Source organism: Malus domestica, chromosome 05 (genome assembly GCF_042453785.1).
Source record: "Malus domestica chromosome 05, GDT2T_hap1".
Classification (NCBI taxonomy): Eukaryota; Viridiplantae; Streptophyta; class Magnoliopsida; order Rosales; family Rosaceae; genus Malus; species Malus domestica.
Window position 1 is genome coordinate 21,888,166 of NC_091665.1, and position 19,980 is coordinate 21,908,145.

The 19,980-nt window shown below is 38.3% G+C and overlaps 1 protein-coding gene across 2 annotated transcripts in view; it reads right to left on the reverse strand.

Moving 5' to 3' along the window:
* LOC103420071 (serine/threonine-protein kinase TOR) overlaps positions 1-19,980 on the reverse strand; it is a 37,970-nt gene that overhangs the window by 7,433 nt on the left and 10,557 nt on the right. Inside the window, exons 22-53 of one of the 2 annotated variants that reach the window (XM_070822384.1) lie at positions 15,085-15,209; positions 14,920-14,972; positions 14,139-14,256; positions 13,842-14,027; positions 13,010-13,162; positions 12,786-12,938; positions 10,656-10,727; positions 10,361-10,489; positions 10,193-10,254; positions 9,867-9,964; positions 9,594-9,703; positions 9,350-9,523; positions 8,695-8,760; positions 7,879-7,947; positions 7,669-7,779; positions 6,929-7,069; positions 6,712-6,840; positions 6,421-6,586; positions 6,124-6,338; positions 4,711-4,917; positions 4,268-4,381; positions 3,970-4,173; positions 3,662-3,742; positions 3,056-3,130; positions 2,914-2,980; positions 2,674-2,834; positions 2,357-2,530; positions 1,933-2,061; positions 1,760-1,843; positions 1,114-1,175; positions 962-1,034; positions 742-876 (exon numbers count right to left, since the gene is read on the reverse strand). In XM_070822384.1, coding sequence (XP_070678485.1) covers positions 742-876; positions 962-1,034; positions 1,114-1,175; positions 1,760-1,843; positions 1,933-2,061; positions 2,357-2,530; positions 2,674-2,834; positions 2,914-2,980; positions 3,056-3,130; positions 3,662-3,742; positions 3,970-4,173; positions 4,268-4,381; positions 4,711-4,917; positions 6,124-6,338; positions 6,421-6,586; positions 6,712-6,840; positions 6,929-7,069; positions 7,669-7,779; positions 7,879-7,947; positions 8,695-8,760; positions 9,350-9,523; positions 9,594-9,703; positions 9,867-9,964; positions 10,193-10,254; positions 10,361-10,489; positions 10,656-10,727; positions 12,786-12,938; positions 13,010-13,162; positions 13,842-14,027; positions 14,139-14,256; positions 14,920-14,972; positions 15,085-15,209 — 3,896 coding nt within the window. Of the gene's footprint in view, positions 1-741; positions 877-961; positions 1,035-1,113; positions 1,176-1,759; positions 1,844-1,932; positions 2,062-2,356; positions 2,531-2,673; positions 2,835-2,913; positions 2,981-3,055; positions 3,131-3,661; positions 3,743-3,969; positions 4,174-4,267; positions 4,382-4,710; positions 4,918-6,123; positions 6,339-6,420; positions 6,587-6,711; positions 6,841-6,928; positions 7,070-7,668; positions 7,780-7,878; positions 7,948-8,694; positions 8,761-9,349; positions 9,524-9,593; positions 9,704-9,866; positions 9,965-10,192; positions 10,255-10,360; positions 10,490-10,655; positions 10,728-12,785; positions 12,939-13,009; positions 13,163-13,841; positions 14,028-14,132; positions 14,257-14,919; positions 14,973-15,084; positions 15,210-19,980 lie in introns of both variants that reach the window. The other variant, XM_029102171.2, reaches the window with a different exon arrangement.

Genomic DNA, 19,980 nt, shown 5'->3' on the forward strand with positions numbered 1-19,980 from the left:
TCAGAAGACAAAAGTGCGCAATCATAAAAGGGGTGTTAATTTCCCATAAAAGTGGCTTGAGCCACTTTTCGCAGAAACGTGTTAAAATAATTTTACCACAAAAGTGGCTCGAGCCATCTTTTGCAGAAAGTCATCAAAACAGCAGCCTACTAATAAATTGAGTCTTTTGGGGTTTCAAGGGTTTTTATTATATGTCAGTTATTTTCATTTTAATTCCCTAAGTCTTGAGTTTCCCAAAAGGTTGTAAAAGGCTTATTTAAGCCATGGCTTTGTAATCATTTAGACATCTTTCAATCAATTAATCAAATTATCCATTGGGATTTCTATCAACTGGTGGACTCCAGTAACTTTGTTCTACAAGGGTTTACGCTGCTAACCCTTTCATTGCTTCGTGCTGCGTCAATAGGAGAAGAAGGGGAAGGAAGGAGGAAGATAAAAAAAGAAAAAAAGTTGCAGTCGGAGGAAGAAGGAAGAAGAAAAAAAAAAAAAACGTAGATGACACGTGGTGCCCAGTCATTGTCCACATAGGCACCGCGTCACAATTAACAGTAGATTTAACAGTTTGACTAACAAATGTATGAGACTGTCCCAAAATTTACACTTTAGGTATGAATCTGAGACGAAAAAAACTTGATGTACTAAATGTTGAAAACCACAAAACATGAGGATAGTAAACAGTCTTTTATCCTAAAATAATATATAAAGGCTTACTGATCAAAACAAAACAATCTGGTCGCATACCTCCATCATAGCCATAACGCTATCTTTATGTATTCGTAGGACTTCCATCACATTTTGACATGTTGAACGGAAGTTGCCCTCTATACCACTAACCTCCATTGCTTTCACAAGCATTCTAGTCAACCGAAAAGGGACCTGAAAATACACAAGTATTTATAGTGATTATCTGGAACTGTAAATTAAGCATCAACTAAAAGCACATTGCATTGTAGTGTTATACCTTCTCAGGGAACTTTTCCCGGTTCATAGAGGCCTCAAAGCAGTCCCCAAAATCAATGTGCAAGATCTTCCCACTGTAAGCAACAGAATATGAGATCCAAATTACCAATCCACCGTTTGTTGGTCCAAATTTCATGCATAACAATTACATACCTGTAGCGGTTCAGCATAAGATTGCTTGGGTGCCGATCACCTAAGCCAAGAAGGTACCCAACCTGATATAAAAACAGTTAGTCTATAATTTTACAAGCAGAATTGAGTACTTTGCCACCATTGTAAGAAAACTACGGACCACATTGTTATGACCAACCCCAAAAATCTCATGGTCAAATCTGTTCATTTTCATAGGTACCCATTAAAGGATCATCCACAGAATTTTTTTCCAAATTGGAATAGCTTAATCAGCCGACCCCACTTAGTGGGAAAACGCTCTATTGTTGTTGTTGGAATAGCTTAATCATTAGATTATCTTCTTTTTCACTTTCATGTTTATTGAAAACATAGGTTTTATGTATTATTCGGAAACAACTAGATTTAGATTGTGTTGACCTTTTGACAGGGATGATCTTTGAAATAAACCTAGAGATATGGTTGGAATCATCAGATCACTTGGTACCACAATGTGGTCCTAAATTTTCTTAAAATGAGGGCATTCTCATTCGGCAATGGAGTCTTAAACTTTTCTTAAAATTAGGGCATTCTGATTCTCATTTTCATTTACATACATATGTGTGTACGCCACAAAGAAAAACACATACATGCTCATGTGTGCACTGTGTGATGCAAATAAAACACTTACCATGCTCATGACTGCTAAACTTCTCGTATAGTTTGTCCTCCTCTCCAGCCATACCTCAGAAGTGCGACTTTTCAGCCAAAGGACCTATGAAAAGCAGCTCTATACACCTTGAGAAAAGGTACTCAAAGCAACCAATGAATACATGAAGAATATGCATTTGGTTAGAATCATACCCTTGCAAGGTCGTTTCCCTCTGTATTGTGCAGGGCATACTCAAAGACTTCCACTTTAGTTATGAGTGGCAAACGATCATAATCCGGAGCAAAACTTAGCATATACTTGTGCTCTTGATTTAGAGTGATCTGAAACCAAGAAAGCATTTATAACACATTAATACAGCTATACAAAAGTTTAGGAACATGCCCCTTTACATAGACGCACAAACGATTGTTTTATACCCATGGGTACAACACTACAACTTATCTTTGCAAACTGTCTTACAAGGAAGGCTGCCTATGTGTTTCTGCCTGCAGAGCCCATAGGTACTCAGGCAATGCAAGACTATGCTAACATTCCCTCTCAATGTAAGGCTGGAGACACTCCGTTAACATTTAGGGCTGTCATAAAAAAAATGAAGCAATCAAAGGGGGAACTCACCTTTCTGGCATCTCTGTACTCTCTGATGAGCTGGTTAAGGGTGTCACAATTTGGAACCCAACCAATTAGTCCACTGTTTGAAGACAATGGAATGACATCATATCGTTCAATGGAGAGATCCTTCTCCTCAGTTTTTGTTGAATTCTCCAGTAGTGTATTCACCAAACCAAAAAGCTGAAAAAGTGCCAGGTCAGGTTTTATGTGTAACTAACATAGCGAGGAGAAGTATTTAGGTCTATACAGAAAGACGAAATACAAATTTAGGAACCCAGTATCCAAATATTTAACAATTGTTTAGGTAAAGAGAAAGGGATTACCTGCATGACGCGTTCATCTTGGCGTAAATCTTCATGTCCCTTCAGCAAGAAGGCATAATCCTTACCATCACTCCCACGAATCGTCAATTTCCTTGGTCTTTGTTTGGATGTTATGACAACAAGTTGGCGTGCAAACGATGCAATTGTTACAACAGGAGATTCTGCAATATGAAAATTATCAATTTATTAACTCAGGTTGAATACCAATACATGTCGATTATTGTGAAATTGTGTGCTTACCAGCACGATATCTCCCAGGAACAGCGAGCTCCAAATTACGACATTCCAACAACTCTGGTGAGACGGACTAGTAACCATATGTAGAGAAAATGTAAGTGAATATTTAATGACAGAAGTCAAACATGAAAGGAGATGTCCTTACCTCTAAGTCCAGAGTAGTAAGACTCTGCAGCTGCTTATCTATTCGTCTAAATACATGATAGTAAAGATCCCAAGCCTGATCAAGGCATGGTTTAAATATTTAGTAAATATGACAAAACTCAAATAAAATTTTGATGCCACAATACCTATGCTGTAGAGAAGCAGTTAACATGCATATAAAATCCAAGAACTGTATTCACAAATAAACACAATTGATGAAGAAAGTTTAACACAATTCATACTATTCACAAATAAACAAACTTTAAATCTAAAGGCAGAAGATGAGGCAAGTTAGCCATGAATGTAAGTGAGATTAGTTGGAAAGTGTAACGGGTAAGCTGTTAGAAAGAGAAGGCTCATGCACAATACATCTAACTGACTTCAATAATGGAGAAACAAATAAGTAAAGGAAAACCACGAATTGGCAAGTATGTTCCACTGTATCTAGAACAAGGATCCAACTCACACACACAAGATAACAGATTGACCATTTATTACCTAACAGTTCGAAGATACTAATGGATTCAAGTCATTCTTGAAGAAGGACAAGGATTAACGAACTCAAAAAGTAAAACAACCGACATTTTGCTCTAGAAAATCTTCATACCTGAGTAAGCTCAGCATCTTTCCCTGTTCTCTTAAATTTCATGCAACACTCATAGGCCTCCAGTAATTCATGACGATATGCCTGAAATTCACACCATGGTGATTTACTCAGAAGCAAACTTAAGCAGAGTTCCGGTGAAGGTTTTGACGAGTGAGAAAGTGAGACAGCAGTTTGCTCAGGAAGGATATAATACTCTGATTTGGCGTTTAATTCCACAGTTAGCTATTCAAGAGGTTGGAAAAATGTTGACTGGCACAAGATGCAGAAATGATTTTAAAACCAAGTGCAACACAAGCCATGAAACCAACCTCAATGAATGCTCTCTCTTTTATGGTTGTATTGTTCTCTTTAGCTCCTTCCTCAAGCATTTCATGGAGTGGCTCCAATTCTTTTAGCATTCCCTCAATGTTATGCTCACCAAAATACAGGCGACTAGCTTCTTCCAGAGCCTCATGCCACTTTTCATGCCAAAGTATTGCGACCCGGATTAGTTCCTTTGACACAAGCTGTGCCTGTAGCCAAAATCAACTTTCTGTAAGGGTTTTCTATTGCCAAACAGGGAGAAGGAACTGGAAAAGTTGGTGGAAATTAAATTGAACTATTCACCTGATCCACAAGCACACCACTATGCTGCCGAACTTTGTCAACCACTTCTTGAGCTGCAGCTTTACGTAAATTACTTATTGATTTACATGCTACAAGGAGAGGGTACATAAGAGCCTGCAAAAGGAATTGAGTGAGTTTAGTACTTCGCAAATCTCATTATATGAATTATTGCCATTTGAGTTGCTGCGAGACATGCTACAGGAACTTGAGCACAAAATGAGATTTAACCTACAAGTTAATTAAGGAGCAGTCATCACAATTGCATAAAACATGAAATTCGACAACAGAAGACTGAATAACTATATGAGGCATTGCAAAGGCATAACATACCTTGAGGCTACATGTCTTATGTCAAATGAAATCCAAAATTATAAAGTGAAAAGGACTAACTAAAATAAGGAACTAGGCAGTCTGAAGAATGCTTTAGTTCATCAAAAGCATACCTGTGGATGACTTTGTCCAATCCGAACCAAAAGCGAATGTATCAGTTCCCTCACAGCATTGTTATTAGAATGTATCCTGGCGATTATTTGAGGCAAAACCACCAGCCATGTATTAATATTAACATGTGCAAACCCTTTCTGTAGTGCCATTTGCACTTCTGCAGTAGCTCCATGGTTGAACCACAATGTAAGAAGACGAAGAATATCCTGCACATAACAAATGAAACTGCATGATAAATGATATTTATGAAATAGAGGTACTATTAATGAGAATAATATCTTTCCTTTTATGCTTCTATTAGGAATCAGGATATAAAATTGCATAGTCAGATATCTATTATAATCCTCACAAATCAAAACTAGCGTAAGTTACTTAGATTCCCACCACATAACCCAATTTACGCAGCATGGGTACCTCTCAGATTATAGAAAGTGCAATTTGCATGCAAGAACCTGAAGTTGTAGAGCCAGTGCAAAACATTTTTTTTTTTGAGAAGAAACAATTTTATTAAAGAATAGTGAAAAACATAGAAGTGGATAAGAAGTCCACCAACAAATTAGAAAGGAAAATCCCAATAGGATTTGGCTACAGTAGCCAATTCTAGACTTAGCTCACTTAACTGCTGCTAACAAATCCCACAGTATTTGAGATAGAGAGCAATTATTAAACTCTTTAGTAACCGAAGCCCAAAAAGATGCCCAATATTTTACTCTCCCCCAAAGTACATCTGCCCCCACTCCAGTATAGTCTTCAAAAATCCTTCTGTTGCGTTCCAGCCATATATTCCAAAAAATTGCCGATACCAGGCAACCCCACAAAGCTTTGGATTTTTTCCCTTTTCCAAGTGCCTTAAAATTGGTGCTTAGTAGCTCAAAACACCCTTTAGGAATGACCCAACTTACTTTAACCTCCTGAAACAGTTTCCACCATAGTTGGATCGAGTAGGAGCAATGAAGAAAGATGTGATTTACACTCTCCTCCTTAGCTTTACATAAACTACACCAATGTGGGGATAAACACATCAGAGGGTTTCTCCTTTGAATTTTGTCGCAAGTGTTGAGACTCCCAGTGGCCACAAGCCATACAAGTATTTTAACCTTCGGAGGAGCTTTTGATTTCCAAATCTGAGAGTAGGGTGGATAATAGTGCACAATCCCATTGTTGCTCAGTAATGAACGATAGGATTTGCATGTGAACAAAACATAGAAACCAAAATGTTCAAATAAAGCAGGTGATCGATATTAAAGAGAAACTTTAAGTACAGAAATCAAGTGAAAAGCCCAGCTCTTCAAAGGCAGTACAGAGACAAATTGAACACTATACAAAATACCCAAATCTGGCTCAGGGTGAACAGGCAAGTCCAGAATGGCATTCATGTTGCAAATAACACTCGGTCAAGGAATAATATTTACCTGTAAACTATCATCAACACCTTTAGTATTCGCTGAACATGCTATCGAATGAAAATATCCATTGACCGCTGCAACAACAAATTGTGACGCGACACTTGCATAACCTCTTACAGTATAAAGTGACATCACTGCTGTATTAAACAGTGCCCACTTGTGCCATGCCTTTGCCCATTTATTGGCACATTGAGTTGCAGTCCGGAAGGCATTGAGAATTTCTACACAAAATTATAATTAATCAACAAAAGAAGATTGATAATTTCTGCGGTGTTATCTGGAACTTAAATAAGCAAATAACACCTTGTATAGAATCATCATCCAATCCAGGAGAAAGAGCCCAATTCCAGTCTCCTAGTATGAGATGCACACGGGCGATAAGTGGAACACTCAGACTACTAGAGCTCACCAAGACAGACGGTGTAACCGGTTGAATACTAGGTCGACTTGAAAGCTCTATTGCCAAATTCTGAACCATATTGCCCCAGCCAAACAATATACACAATAAGAAATTTCAGAAGTAGGTAGTGCATAGGTAGTTAAAGCAGAAGTACTTGCTCATTGGTGCTTACACAAAAAGGTAAAATTTTCTACCTGTAGCCTAGCAAATGCTTCCTTGCGCTTAATGTCCTCTCCAAGTGACCATTGGTATTCCAAATATGCAAGCATCACTTGTGGGGGCCCATCATACCGCACGCTTTCAGGAGATGTTTCAGGATCATACTGAACACAATTAAACCATGTTCAAACAAACAAACAAGATGTGAATAAATGCAATGCTAGCATCCTTTGATAATTATGTACCACCAACCTGTAAGAGTTCGACTAAAGTAGATCTAGCCTGACTAATTCGCCCACTTTTCCGACAAAGGTAAGCATACTTAAGCCAAGTGTCAATATCTTCTGTTGGAGGTAGAACAAGTGCTCTAACTGCTAAAAGCGCCTGCCATACCTGCATATCAAGTATGGTCACATTTAGAATTAGCTGATGCAGCCAGAAAAAGTTTCAGTAAACCAACCATGAGATGTGGATTGGCATGCATATGTTCTTGAACTGAGGTTAATTACGGATAACCCCAGCCCAATGTTGTGGGGGCATGAAACATAACTAGATGGAACAGTCTAGCTCTCTTAGGTTTTTCTGGCCTAGCAGCAATCGCACAATTATTTTCCAGTATCTGTGGACATCAAGATTGTATATACTAGACTATATAATCACACAAATGCAGAAATAATGTCAAATCAATAAAATACATAAATACTGAGTTTTAGTTTTTGTCCCAGCTGTGACCAAGAAAATATGGCCAGGTCAAACCACATAAAAAAACCAAGAGCAAGGGCTGCAGAAGGTTGACATTAAAGGTCAAAATGTATATATCCAGAGAAGTAAACTTGATTACTTTGACTATGAAGTAATGATCTTAATCCAATAGAAAAAGTTATAGAAGAAAGTTTATGAATCCAAATGTTACCATATTTCCCTTGGAGCCTTTAATTTATCCGTTCATTTTTTAGCTATGCATAAACTAATTATAAATAAAGCATGTTCACCTCAACATTACGTTTTGCTCCTTGTATCCGCTCATTCCACATATTGCGAATAAGTGCTCGTCGTCCTTCAGCAACAGGGTTTCCCAGAGGAAGTGTGCAATAATCAATGACCTGATTATAGATTTTCACATTACGATTCATGCAACAAATATAGAGGGAACAACCTCACTTCTCAACCCGTCTCCAAAAAGAAAAAAACAAAGAGCAAACCTCCTCAAGTTCTGACAGCTGCTGAACACGGACCATATTGCCATATGCACGTTCATAGCTCTCCAAAACCTACAAAGTGAAGATGTCAATAATCAAAATATCCAAAAGGAAAAACTATTACATGCGGGGGGGCTACTGTAGTAGCTGGTATATTACATTCCCTAGTTGATGATACTGAAAGTAACTCAGAAAGTTCTGCTGAAAATGGAATGTATGGCTTGCTCTGACCAAGTGTTTCAAACCATAAAATTGCGCGTAATTTTTTTTCAGCCTTTCAGATAAGCATAACCTCAGTATACAAACCTAACTTATAAACATAACAGACCCATATTATTATATAATCAAGAAAGCATCTTGTAAGGAAGAAACAGCCAATCAAGTGGAAAACAGAAAGGAAAGACAAAATCAATCCATTGAAAACAGGCATATGGAAAGAGGTAACAACTTTGTCCTCCCTGTCTTTGCACCTAAGACTAGTAAATCCAACATACTGAACACTTGGACGCAGACACACCTATAACAACAGATGCCATTATTTCCTCTTCTGCGGTATATAGGTCATTCGTAGTTAAGCACAAAGGTCCCAAACTGGTAGATTAACCCCCTTTTCCGTAAAGCTCAGAACCCCACAAACCTTTACTTTGGATTAAATTTAGTTCCATACACTTATACAGAACCATTCAGACATACACAATATATTAGCATTGAAATCAATATGATCATTATTTCTAAATCCCAACTGAATGCTTCAACCCCATCATGTGAAACTCAATCACATGGACTCATAGTATAATGAAAAAAATATAGAAGACTCACCAAAGCAGCAAGCTCTGTTGCCAAGCATTTCCTAGCTCTCTCAACATACTGACGTGCTTCATCATACTGTGCCCGGAAACAACAGAAAACAAAATAGAATAGGTCAAATACATTAAAAAACAAAGAAGGTTCCCAAAGTGTTCAGGCACCCTTACTGGTTGCCACTTAGTATATCCTTTAGGTACAATGAGAACTTCAAAACTTTCTCTTCTATAATTAATATTATATATATATATATATGTATGTATGTATGTATTATGTACACATAATATAAAAACTAAGAAGCTGGCTTGACTGTATAACAAAATGTGAACTTTGAAATTCTCAATGATCACTGTCCACAATGAACAAAGAGGCATTCTGTCTCATTCAAATAAGTGGTCTTTTTAACGCAGATACAGTGTATTATAATGACTAATCTGTAAATAAAAAGTTTAACTAAAGTAGACTTTTTCGCATATATTAAGCTATTTTGACTATTTGTTAATGAAAAACATAAATGCTATGAATGGTTTTAATATTTTAAAGTCCTGTCAAGCTGATCCTTGCTGAAAATGGTGATATATAACTTTTTGAAATGCCATAAAGTAGAATCTATCAGTATAATTATATTTTACATTATCTAAATGTAGATTATGGAAAAAGTAAAGTGTACCTTTCCTCTTCGAACTAACAGAACAGCTCTAAAGAATGTTCCATTACTGCTTCCATCCCCACTAGCAGCAGTGTTCCCCAAGCCCCTAAGTTTGGTTTCATCACCATCATCTAACCGCGACACGTATTCTGCCATTTGATCCCACTCCCCCATGTTCCAAGCAGCATTAGCAGCCTAGCACAACCAAATTTGTTAAATTAGGGAACTAAGGACATAAACAAGCCCTGTTTAATCACAAACCAACCATTGGTGCCATTTCCAACCGGGCAGCTGGTTCAGCTGGGGTCCAATATTCCTTGAACAGGTTGTTAAGCTCCTCCCATTGTGCCAAAGCAGCAAGACATCGCATCCGACCTAAAGAAGCCACCAATACAAACCATATTCCAAATGCAAGAAAAAATGATACCGTACATAAAGAAAAATGATCACAAGATAATAACAGTAAATTTAAAGATATTTAATAGCACATTAAATATAAAGCGGCGTCCAAAACAACAATAAAATAAGTAACACAGACCTAAAGCGGCATCCAAAACAAGATGTGGACTCGATGCTTGAGAGGCTTTTTCGGTGTAGGCCTTGAGAGCATCGTCCCATCGCTGCAACTTCTCATACCTAAACAAGTAGAGAGATGCAGTGGACAAGGTATTATAAGAGTCGTATTCTTTTGCAAAGTTAGTAGAAACTAAGTTGCTTTCTTTAAAATAAATGACAATTGAGTAAAGGGCATGGAATTTTCAAGAGAAAAGGCTCCTGAAAATCCTATTGTCAAAGAAAGGCAGGGAAAAAAGGGTTTGTTACAAGGGGAAGAAAATTCTTGGAATGTATACTATTAAAAGTTACCATGACTCTTTGAGTTGAACATCCAAATCTTGTTGGGCAAAGGTCAATATTCCAACTGCAGCCTGAGAAAACACAAATTTATCAATAAATGGCAGCCAATGTTCATCGAAATATCAAACCTCAAAATATAGTAAGGAAGTGGCATAATGATTTTCTTTTCCATCGAACCTCATGCTGGTGTAACTGGTTGTTTATATGTATAAGATCTTCAACTACAGCAACAGGGTCCATTTTCTTGGAGCGCGCTCCTTCAAATTCCATTTCTTTGTAATGCAAGGCCTTTGCAAATGCACAACACTGAAATGTATGAAATGTAAAATAGATAAGTAAACATACGTGAAACATGTAAGAGATAACAAAAACTGGGACCACCCTCCCCACCCCCCCCAAAAAAAAAACAAAAAAACAAAAAAACAAAACAAAACTAGCCTTCCCAAAAAATGTAAAAAAAAATTAACTATACCTTTTCTGCAAGAGCACCAAGCAGGCGAATGTCTATAGGAAGAGGCTTCTCATTGTGTTCCATGAACTCTGCCTTCAGACACAATTAATTAAACAAAATCAATAAAAATCCAACCAGGGAAACAGAACTACTATCTCATGCAAGAGAAAGTTGATGCAGGACACAGTTTCCTTTTTTTTCTTCTCCATGTTTCCATACAGAACCTCTAGTTATTTAGTTTATATCGCTGTTCTAAAAATCCCCGCCTAGGCGCTAGGTAGCTGGCCACCGCCCTGATTAATGCCTAGGCGTTTGAAAATTAAGAAAGGGCACCTAGACCTGCTGAGGCGCCCGCCTAAACCGTCTAGGCACCCACCTAGCCTGCCCAAACACCTGCCAAGGTTGCGACTCACTTAAATAGAAAATATATAAGTTTCCTTTTGCATTTTATTGTTTCCAATAAATTGTAAGAGACTTATTGAACACTTAAATAAACACATATTATATGTTTGCTCCCCATATTTTCATTATATTCCAATACTTAATAATATATATGTCATTCTAATTTCTAGTTTATGATGAAATTATATATATTTTAAGTATAAACAGACACTTATTTACACAAAATACAATAGATTTATTTAAATCCGCCTAGCCGCCTAGGCACTAGGCCCCACCCTGCCGCCCGACTAGCACCTAGCGTCTTTTAGAACCTTGGTTTATATATATAGATATACATAAATAATAGAATATTATGACTATATATATATATATATATATATATATATATATATATATATATATATAGATATATTGAGGGACACCTTGTGGTGCTCATTCCTTAACATTTTTCAATGATCCAAACCGTCTATATTTTAGTACATCATTCTTAAATCATACTAGCAATAAATTGGCAAATACAATTTCAAAGAAACAGTATTATGACTACCATTTAATTCAATGGTCAAATAGTTTCGGATTGGGTGATTTTTGGTGGAGATGATCTTTGAGGAAGACCTAAACAATGGATGGTTGGATCGTTGAAATACGATGTGGAGTGGGCCCCACAAAGGTGTCCTTATTTGAGGGATCTCTCAACGGGAGGGGACTGTGTATATATGTATGTGTGTGTGTGTGTGTAGAACATACACAATTCCTTTTCTTCTCCATCATCTATATGATAATTTAGACAGAGCAAAAGGATGGTGACTTTTAACATTCCTAACAGAATTTGTTTTTTTCATTATTTGTTTGACAAATGTTTGCCTAATTTTTTGCATTCGAACTGTAGGTTTATTTAGATAGACATCTTTGTCCATGAGATCCTTTTTTTTTTTTTTTTTTTTTTTTTTTTTTTTTTTTGAGAAGAAACGATAACACTTTATTAAAAAATAACATGAATTACAAAATAGTGGATAAGAAATCCACCATCTACCAAAACTAGCTAACCTCTCAAGTAGATCTATTTAAAAGTAACATAACCTCAACCAAAATCATTTTACGGCTGCTAACACATATCCCACACTATATGAGAGAGAATAATCCCTGAACTCATTCGAAACTGATGCCCGGAGGGCTGCCGAGTATCTTACTCTACCCCATAGTTCTGCTACCCCCACTCCATTATAATCCTAATAGAATATAGCTTCTCACACTTATTTAAAATCAGTCCCACATAGATAGCTTGGACTCAACTTATATATAAGAGATCCATTTTTATAAGGGAAAGTAAGAGATCACATTGGTGAGCCCAACCTAAAAGTTAGCTGATGATCCAAGCTGTCTATAGTTAAGGATCATTCTTACAAAAAATCAGCAAAGTTGAACTAATTTTGCTATCAATTTATGATCAAACAAATAGACAAACACAATACCTCCAATAAAATTGACCTAATGGTGATAAATTGATAATAATCATGTCATTCATATGTTAGCAACATGTTACTGACACGCTCTTACTTCAACTATAAATGGACGCCCTCAACAGAAAAAAATTATATACATTCATCATACATAGTTACATACATATATGTAAATGTAATCATGAAACAACAGAGGCTTTAAGCACACCAAGCTAAAATCACACGACTCATGTCCAGCTTCATATGTTGCATCGATTTTTGGAGTAATAATAAAATGAAAAAGACATACCAAGTTAAGAAGTGTTGCCAAAATTTCAGGAGGTAAATTTGGGGATGAAAATGCCATCTCCAAACTTCGAACTAACTGTTTCTGACTAGTCTCATTTAGCTGTGCCCAACAGCTAACAAAACCAGCTGCAAATAGCTCCCGCCCAACAAATGGCTGCAAAAAGGAGGATATCAGAGCGCAAACTCCAAAAGAAGTAACGTACAAATAAGTATAATATGCAATACCTGCAGCTGTGCAAGCCTTGCACAGGTTCGTAAAGCAGGAGAAGGAGATTCCTTCAGAAGTTCAATACTAAAATGTCTCATCCATTCTGCCCAATCTTCTTTGGTACTGCGTTGAGAAGCCTCCCCAGCAGTGCGTAATCGACCATCATTGACCTGTATGTAACTTGTATAAGTCAAAAATCAACTTACAGCCAAAATAAAAAGAAATAGTATTATCATATAAATAAAAGATAAATATGAGGGCAAAGCCAATCAGACATAACTAGATATATGCATCTCAAAAACATACATAAGCAGCACACCAAAACCAGAACACTTATACTAGCGTAGACCGAAAAATAATAGATCATATCATATAACCCTTGCAAATTCTAATAGCAAATAAAAAGAAAGGTTGTCATGTTTAACAACCATATTACGTGCTAAGTTAGATGAACTTAATATCAAAATAAAGATTCACCAATCACATGAACAAAAGTTCAAAGAAAAGGTTGCGCAGTAATATACTATATGCACTGTGTTTGACACCAACTTCTATGCTTGCAAAACAGTTGCCACTAAATTAGAAGTGGCTACACGAGACATGATCTGCTCGACGTGTCATTCCTAATAATGTAATATTTTATAATTATAACTAAATGCCCTAGGAACTGCTAGCCCACTACACTCAGCATGTACATATATTTAAATACCATCTCACAACATAGTGACCCCAATCCATACCAGGCGTTTTCTAGGGCACTACATTGATCTTCCAAGACATTTTGACTACAGCAGTGTGAAACACTATAGCATGCAACTTACAGAACGTGTAATCAAGGGAGAGATATACCTGATGGCCTCGAAGTTGTTTCTGCACTTCTGACCCAACATCATAAGGGTCAGTCTCTAAATCATTCCAATTGTCAGTAATAACCTCTGCTGGAAGCCGTCGGCTTAATCTTTGAATAGTTGTACTCCCCAAAATTAGAGGTTCACGTCGCTTCAACCGTCCTTCAATTTCCTCGAATTCCTTATGCTGAAATGAAATAATTTTTTTACTTAATCAGCAGAAGTAAGAAATCACAAATAATTTCTTTTTAAAAGAAAAAATAAGGCAATAAAGTTAGGGAATGAGGAAGACCCTTACGCGATGTCTCAGAAGAAGTTTGTGTATTGATGGGATAAAAATTGTGAAGTCCTCCCCAAGGGCATGAGCTAGACAATAAAGGGCATCAACAGCATCCTTCCGGAGCTCATCATTCTTGCTGTAAAACAAAAGTTTAAACAGCTATGAGTGTTAGATAAGTAACTAAAAAACAAAATATGAACCTAAATTCCATGGTACTGAAGATTTCCAGATAAGTCTTAAGATACAAGTTATAACATCAAACAGAAGAAAAGGTTCTCCTAAATTATTCATAACATAAAACCATTGAACACACCCTCAGACATATTCAGGGGATACACACCAACCACACAAAATGGAAAGCCTGGAAATTGTGAAACATAACACACATCCTCAACTTTAGGGCAATACAATAACAGAATCAGAAAGACAGAATGAGCACTGAGTTAAAGAAAGATCAAAGTTGAAGTCTTGACTTTAACTGTTTAACCATCCATATTATAAAGTACAAATGATGTCTCAAACAATTATTTCTAAAATAAATATAAAAAAATTACAATGAAATGGAAGCAAGCTATCATTAATTGGGATTCAATGCAAAGGAAGGGGAATCAGTTCTAAAACAAGCAATAATAGTAGCCAAAAAAAATATAGGTTATAGTAGTCTAAAATAGTCATATAAAATAGGAGGGTGTGTTTAAGAAACTTGAAGACAATTTTCAACCAATGTCTAGAAAGACCAACAGTTGCACACGAAGATCAGATCATATAGCTAATGGGCAGGTGATGAAAGGAACCGGACCCATCTAAGACTAGCTTTAAGTGATGCACGAGAGAAGATATGTGACCAGTAACCTGAAAAAAAAATTAATAACACATTACGATGAACATGTTCAAGAACAACAATATGTCCAAATATAACTGAAGTACATAAAAACCAAAAGGAGTAAGAGGGTGTGATGACAACCTGCACATGAGGGATCAGTTTCGTCAAAGTTTTAATAGCAGCACGTCTTATGTCCACTGAGGCATCAACTTTAAACAAGCGAATGAGTGCAGGAAGAAGAAGATGCATATGTTCATCCAATGTTCCTACATTTAGACACTGAATGAGTCTTTACATGTTGGCATACATATACTCCAAAATAGCAGATTCATATCTTCATCATGGTAAAAACGAAGCTTAACAAAATGCTTTTTTGAGCTCCAAGCCTCCAACAGAGGAAACCATAATATCCTTTGGAACTTAAAAGTCCCAAACAGCCAGCCATACGGACCTTTGAAACAGAAGACCAAAAAGTCTTATATTTCCAAATCTAAAACGAAAACAAGCAATTTTGCACAATCTATTAATCCAAATAGAAAAGGCTACAATAAAGCTATCAGTTATAAACTTATAAATGCTACATTATAAGGTATCTAAAAATCTGATGCTCATTCACTATAAATTTCCATCCACATATGATGACTAATCTATTTATAAGAAAGCAGACACAAATAAAACAAATAATCCCAGAGCTTTATGCTTATCGATGGAAGCCTTTCTTCCATCAGTCTAATAACTTCATACCCAATCACTTTGACGTTTCCAGGTCAGTAACTACTCATGGTCATCCAATTACTACCCAGATTGTTAACCAATATATGCACATCACTTGATGCTTAATTGATTCTTAGATTGTAGAATATGAGTCTCAAGTTGTGCTTATATGCAGTAATTTTGCTCCCACCAATGGAACCCTGAGTTATTCCAAGTTTTTAACATGTATCTCCAACAGCTACATTAATACAGCTTACGAACAATACAAAGGTACAGTTTTTTTAAACAAGGAACCATTTTATCTTCAGCAAATTGTCTCTCTAACCCTGCAGTTATTAAGTCATCCATAAATCAAATCCTCTTACTCCCACTTTACCATGATTTAGAAATTAGAATCATACATTAAAACCACCTGCAGGCATTATTTTAATAACTCTCATAATCAACACAAAGGAACTGTTCTAAAATAATGGGCAATAATAGGAGCATACGTTTGCCCACTATTTTAGGTTCTACTATCTTGAGAAAAAAGAAAACAATAATCAAGCAGGACTTTTAAATATGAACATGACACAGGATCGAGCACAATGGCGTTCTAAGATTCATATAGCCGATCCCACTCAGTGATTTGGATTTTCCAAGTCTCCAACCGAGAAGTTTTCCTCACTCGGGAAATTAAGGGAACACTACCCCAACCTACATGCTCCACTCAGAAAGCTTCAACATACAAGCTTCAACAAAAGAAAATTCAAAGAACTTAGCGAAGAAGGCTTTGGTGTATTTAACACAATACGTTGAAATGAAGGAAAGCTTATTTATTGATATCCCCGATAAGCTACAAATATGAACATATACATGAGTCAAAATAAACACACAAGAGGGAGCCTTCACAAAGGTTGCTTAGGAGAAGTCTCAGCAGTCGGTAGAGCCCCAGAAAGAGAAGGCACCGGAGGGGGATCATTTGGAGCCTCAGTACTGGACAGAACCCTAGAAGGAGGAGGCATCAGAGGTTGATCATTTGGAGCTTCATTACGCGGTACAGCCCCAGAAGACGAAGGCAATAAATGCCTTTGGAACAAACCCACAAATCTCTGATGATCAAGTAAAACCTGACCATCAGTTTCCTTCATCTGGTCAAGCTTCCTCTTCATGTTTGTAGCATAGTCATGTGCGAGCCGGTGCAACTGTTTATTCTCATGCTTGAGCCCTCTAATCTCCTGTTTGAGACTCATCACTTCAGCCGCCAATGATTCAACTTGGCGGGTTCGAGCAAATAGGCGTTGGGCCATATTAGACACAGAACCTGCACACTGAACACTGAGAGCCAGCGAATCCTTAACAGCTAACTCATCAGACCGTTTGGAAAGTAGTCTGTTATCTTTGGGAGTGAGAAGGTTCCTGGCTACCACCGCAGCGGTCATATCATTCTTCATCACGGAATCCCCAACGGTAAGAGGACTAGTAGGAGAGACGAAGGATGGGCGCCATATGTTGTCTGGAGAAGGCGGGGCTGCCTCTTCAACAAGGTTCAAGTCAAAACGACGGTCGGAGGGGCCAGACATTTTCAAAGGTGTTGAAGAGAGAAGAGGTCGGACAAATCAAGATCTTAGAAGTGCAAGAATGAAGCTTCTACTGGTGGAGATTCAAGTGTGCTTTGGAACTTAATGCCAGCCCCTATAAAAATCTGCACTCGACGGAGCTTCAGAAATCGAAGAGGCGTCTGCTCAGAAATCGAAGAGGCGTTTGCTTTCTCAAAAGCTGGGCTGCTTAGAGATCACGAGGGTTGATCTCAGAAATCGAAGAGGCGTTTGCTTTCTCAAAAGTTTGGGCTGCTCAAAGACCACGAAGGCCGATCTCAGAAATCGAAGAGGCGCTCGCTTTCTCAAAAGCTGGGCTCCCCAGAGACTACGAGGGCCGATCTCAGAAATAGAAGAGGCACCTACTTTTCCAGCCTTGTCAGCACCTGTCACACGCACACTCAGCTTTGCGGAAATTATGGGCATTCTGTCGAAGACTTCTGGGGAAGTAGAAAACACATGAATCTTACTGTTCAATCACCCACTTCCCACACGCAACAATAGCTCATGGGTACCACAGATAACTTTGCCAAAGTTCTCTGCCAAAGTTGAGCACGTGAAGCTTGCAGCTCCCACTACATCGCTCTGACCAAGAAGGGTAAAAGAATAGCAAAGAAACAACACTAACAAAGTTTAGACCCATAAATTTTGAAGGTCTAGCTACCATATTATTACCCACAAGGGTAAAGGAACAGTACCACTGCTGGATAATTGGAAAGTCCCTGTGTGTCAACCTCTGTGCTTCGTGGCAAGGTAGACTAGCAAACATGCCCAACCTTTACTCACATTCGAGAAAACACTCCCAATAAGATTGCTTGCTCCAAAATCGAAGAGGCACCGTCCTCCGAATCTCGAGAGCCAGACTCCCAACATGATTACTTTCTTAAAAATCGAAGAGAGGGTAAAGGAACAGTACCATTGCTGGATAATTGGAAAGTCCCTGTGTGTCAACCTCTGTGCTTCGTGGCAAGGTAGACTAGCAAACATGCCCAACCTTTACTCACATTCGAGAAAACACTCCCAACAAGATTGCTTGCTCCAAAATCGAAGAGGCACCGCCCTCCGAATCTCGAGAGCCAGACTCCCAACATGATTACTTTCTCAAAAATCGAAGAGACTGCTCCCCGAATCTCGAGAGCCAGACCCCCATCATGATTGCTTTCTCAAAAATCGATGAGGCATCGTTCTCCGAATCAATCGAAGAGGCGCTCGCTTTCTCAAAAGCTGGGCTGCTCAGAGACCACGAGGGCCGATCTCAGAAATCGAAGAGGCACCTACTTTTCTAGCCTTGTCAACACCTGTCACACGCACACTCAGCTTTGCAGAAATTATGAGCATTCTGTCGAAGACTTCTGATGAAGTAGAAAGCACATGAATCTTACTGTTCAATCACCCACTTCCCACACGCAACAATAGCTCATGGGTACCACAGATAACTTTGCCAAAGTTCTCTGCCAAAGTTGAGCACGTGAAGCTTGCAGCTCCCACTACATCGCTCTGACCAAGAAAGGTAAAAGAATAGCAAAGAAACAGCACTAACAAAGTTTAGACACATAAATTTTGAAGGTCTAGCTACCATATTATTACCCACAAGGGTAAAGGAACAGTACCACTGCTGGATAATTGGAAAGTCCCTGTGTGTCAACCTCTGTGCTTCGTGGCAAGGTAGACTAGCAAACATGCCCAACCTTTACTCACATTCGAGAAAACACTCCCAACAAGATTGCTTGCTCCAAAATCGAAGAGGCACCGTCCTCCGAATCTCGAGAGCCAGTCTCCCAACATGACTACTTTCTCAAAATCGAAGAGAGGGTAAAGGAACAGTACCATTGCTGGATAATTGGAAAGTCCCTGTGTGTCAACCTTTGTGCTTTGTGGCAAGGTAGACTAGCAAACATGCCCAACCTTTACTCACATTCGAGACAACACTCCCAACAAGATTGCTTGCTCCAAAATCGAAGAGGCACCGCCCTCCGAATCTCGAGAGCCAGACTCCCAACATGATTACTTCCTCAAAAATCGAAGAGACACTGCTCTCCGAATCTCGAGAGCCAGACCCCCAGCATGATTGCTTTCTCAAAAATCGAAGAGGCATCGTTCTCCGAATCTCGAGAGCCAGATACCACAGACCACTTTTTCAAAGTGCTCTGACAGAGTTAAAACATGTGAAACTGGCAGCTCCCACTACCGTGCTATGACCAAGCAGGGTAAAGGAATAGCATTACTACTTGTTGTTAGGGAGACTCCTATATATGTCGACCTCCATCCCCAACGGACAGGCAGACCTGCAAAAATGCTCAACCCTTCATCATATCTGAGAGGGCACTCCCAACGAAACCTTTTGAAATATTCAGCTTTCTTTCCCCCCGATAATACATCTGCAAACAAGCTATACTAGAGCAAGAATATCTCATATCATCAGGGTTAAAAGCAAGAGTATCACATATCATGCTTTTTCCCTGTCTTTTCCTTTGGCCTTGTTTTTACCTGCAAGACAAGGAGAAAGAGAGCAATCAGTCAGCACTTGGAATCAAGCTTCCAGCCAGGAACTGACTGCCTGGAACCCCTTACCTGATTACTTACCTGGCATTGCTCTCGAGTACTCATCTTCAACATCTTATGTTTCCAGGGAAGATTCCGCATCTGTTTGAGGAACAGATAGGGCAAGTGCGAAGGATACAAGGAAGCATGTGGAGACAAGCGTAACAGCACACGTGCCGATACATCCATTACTCTGTCAAAAGCA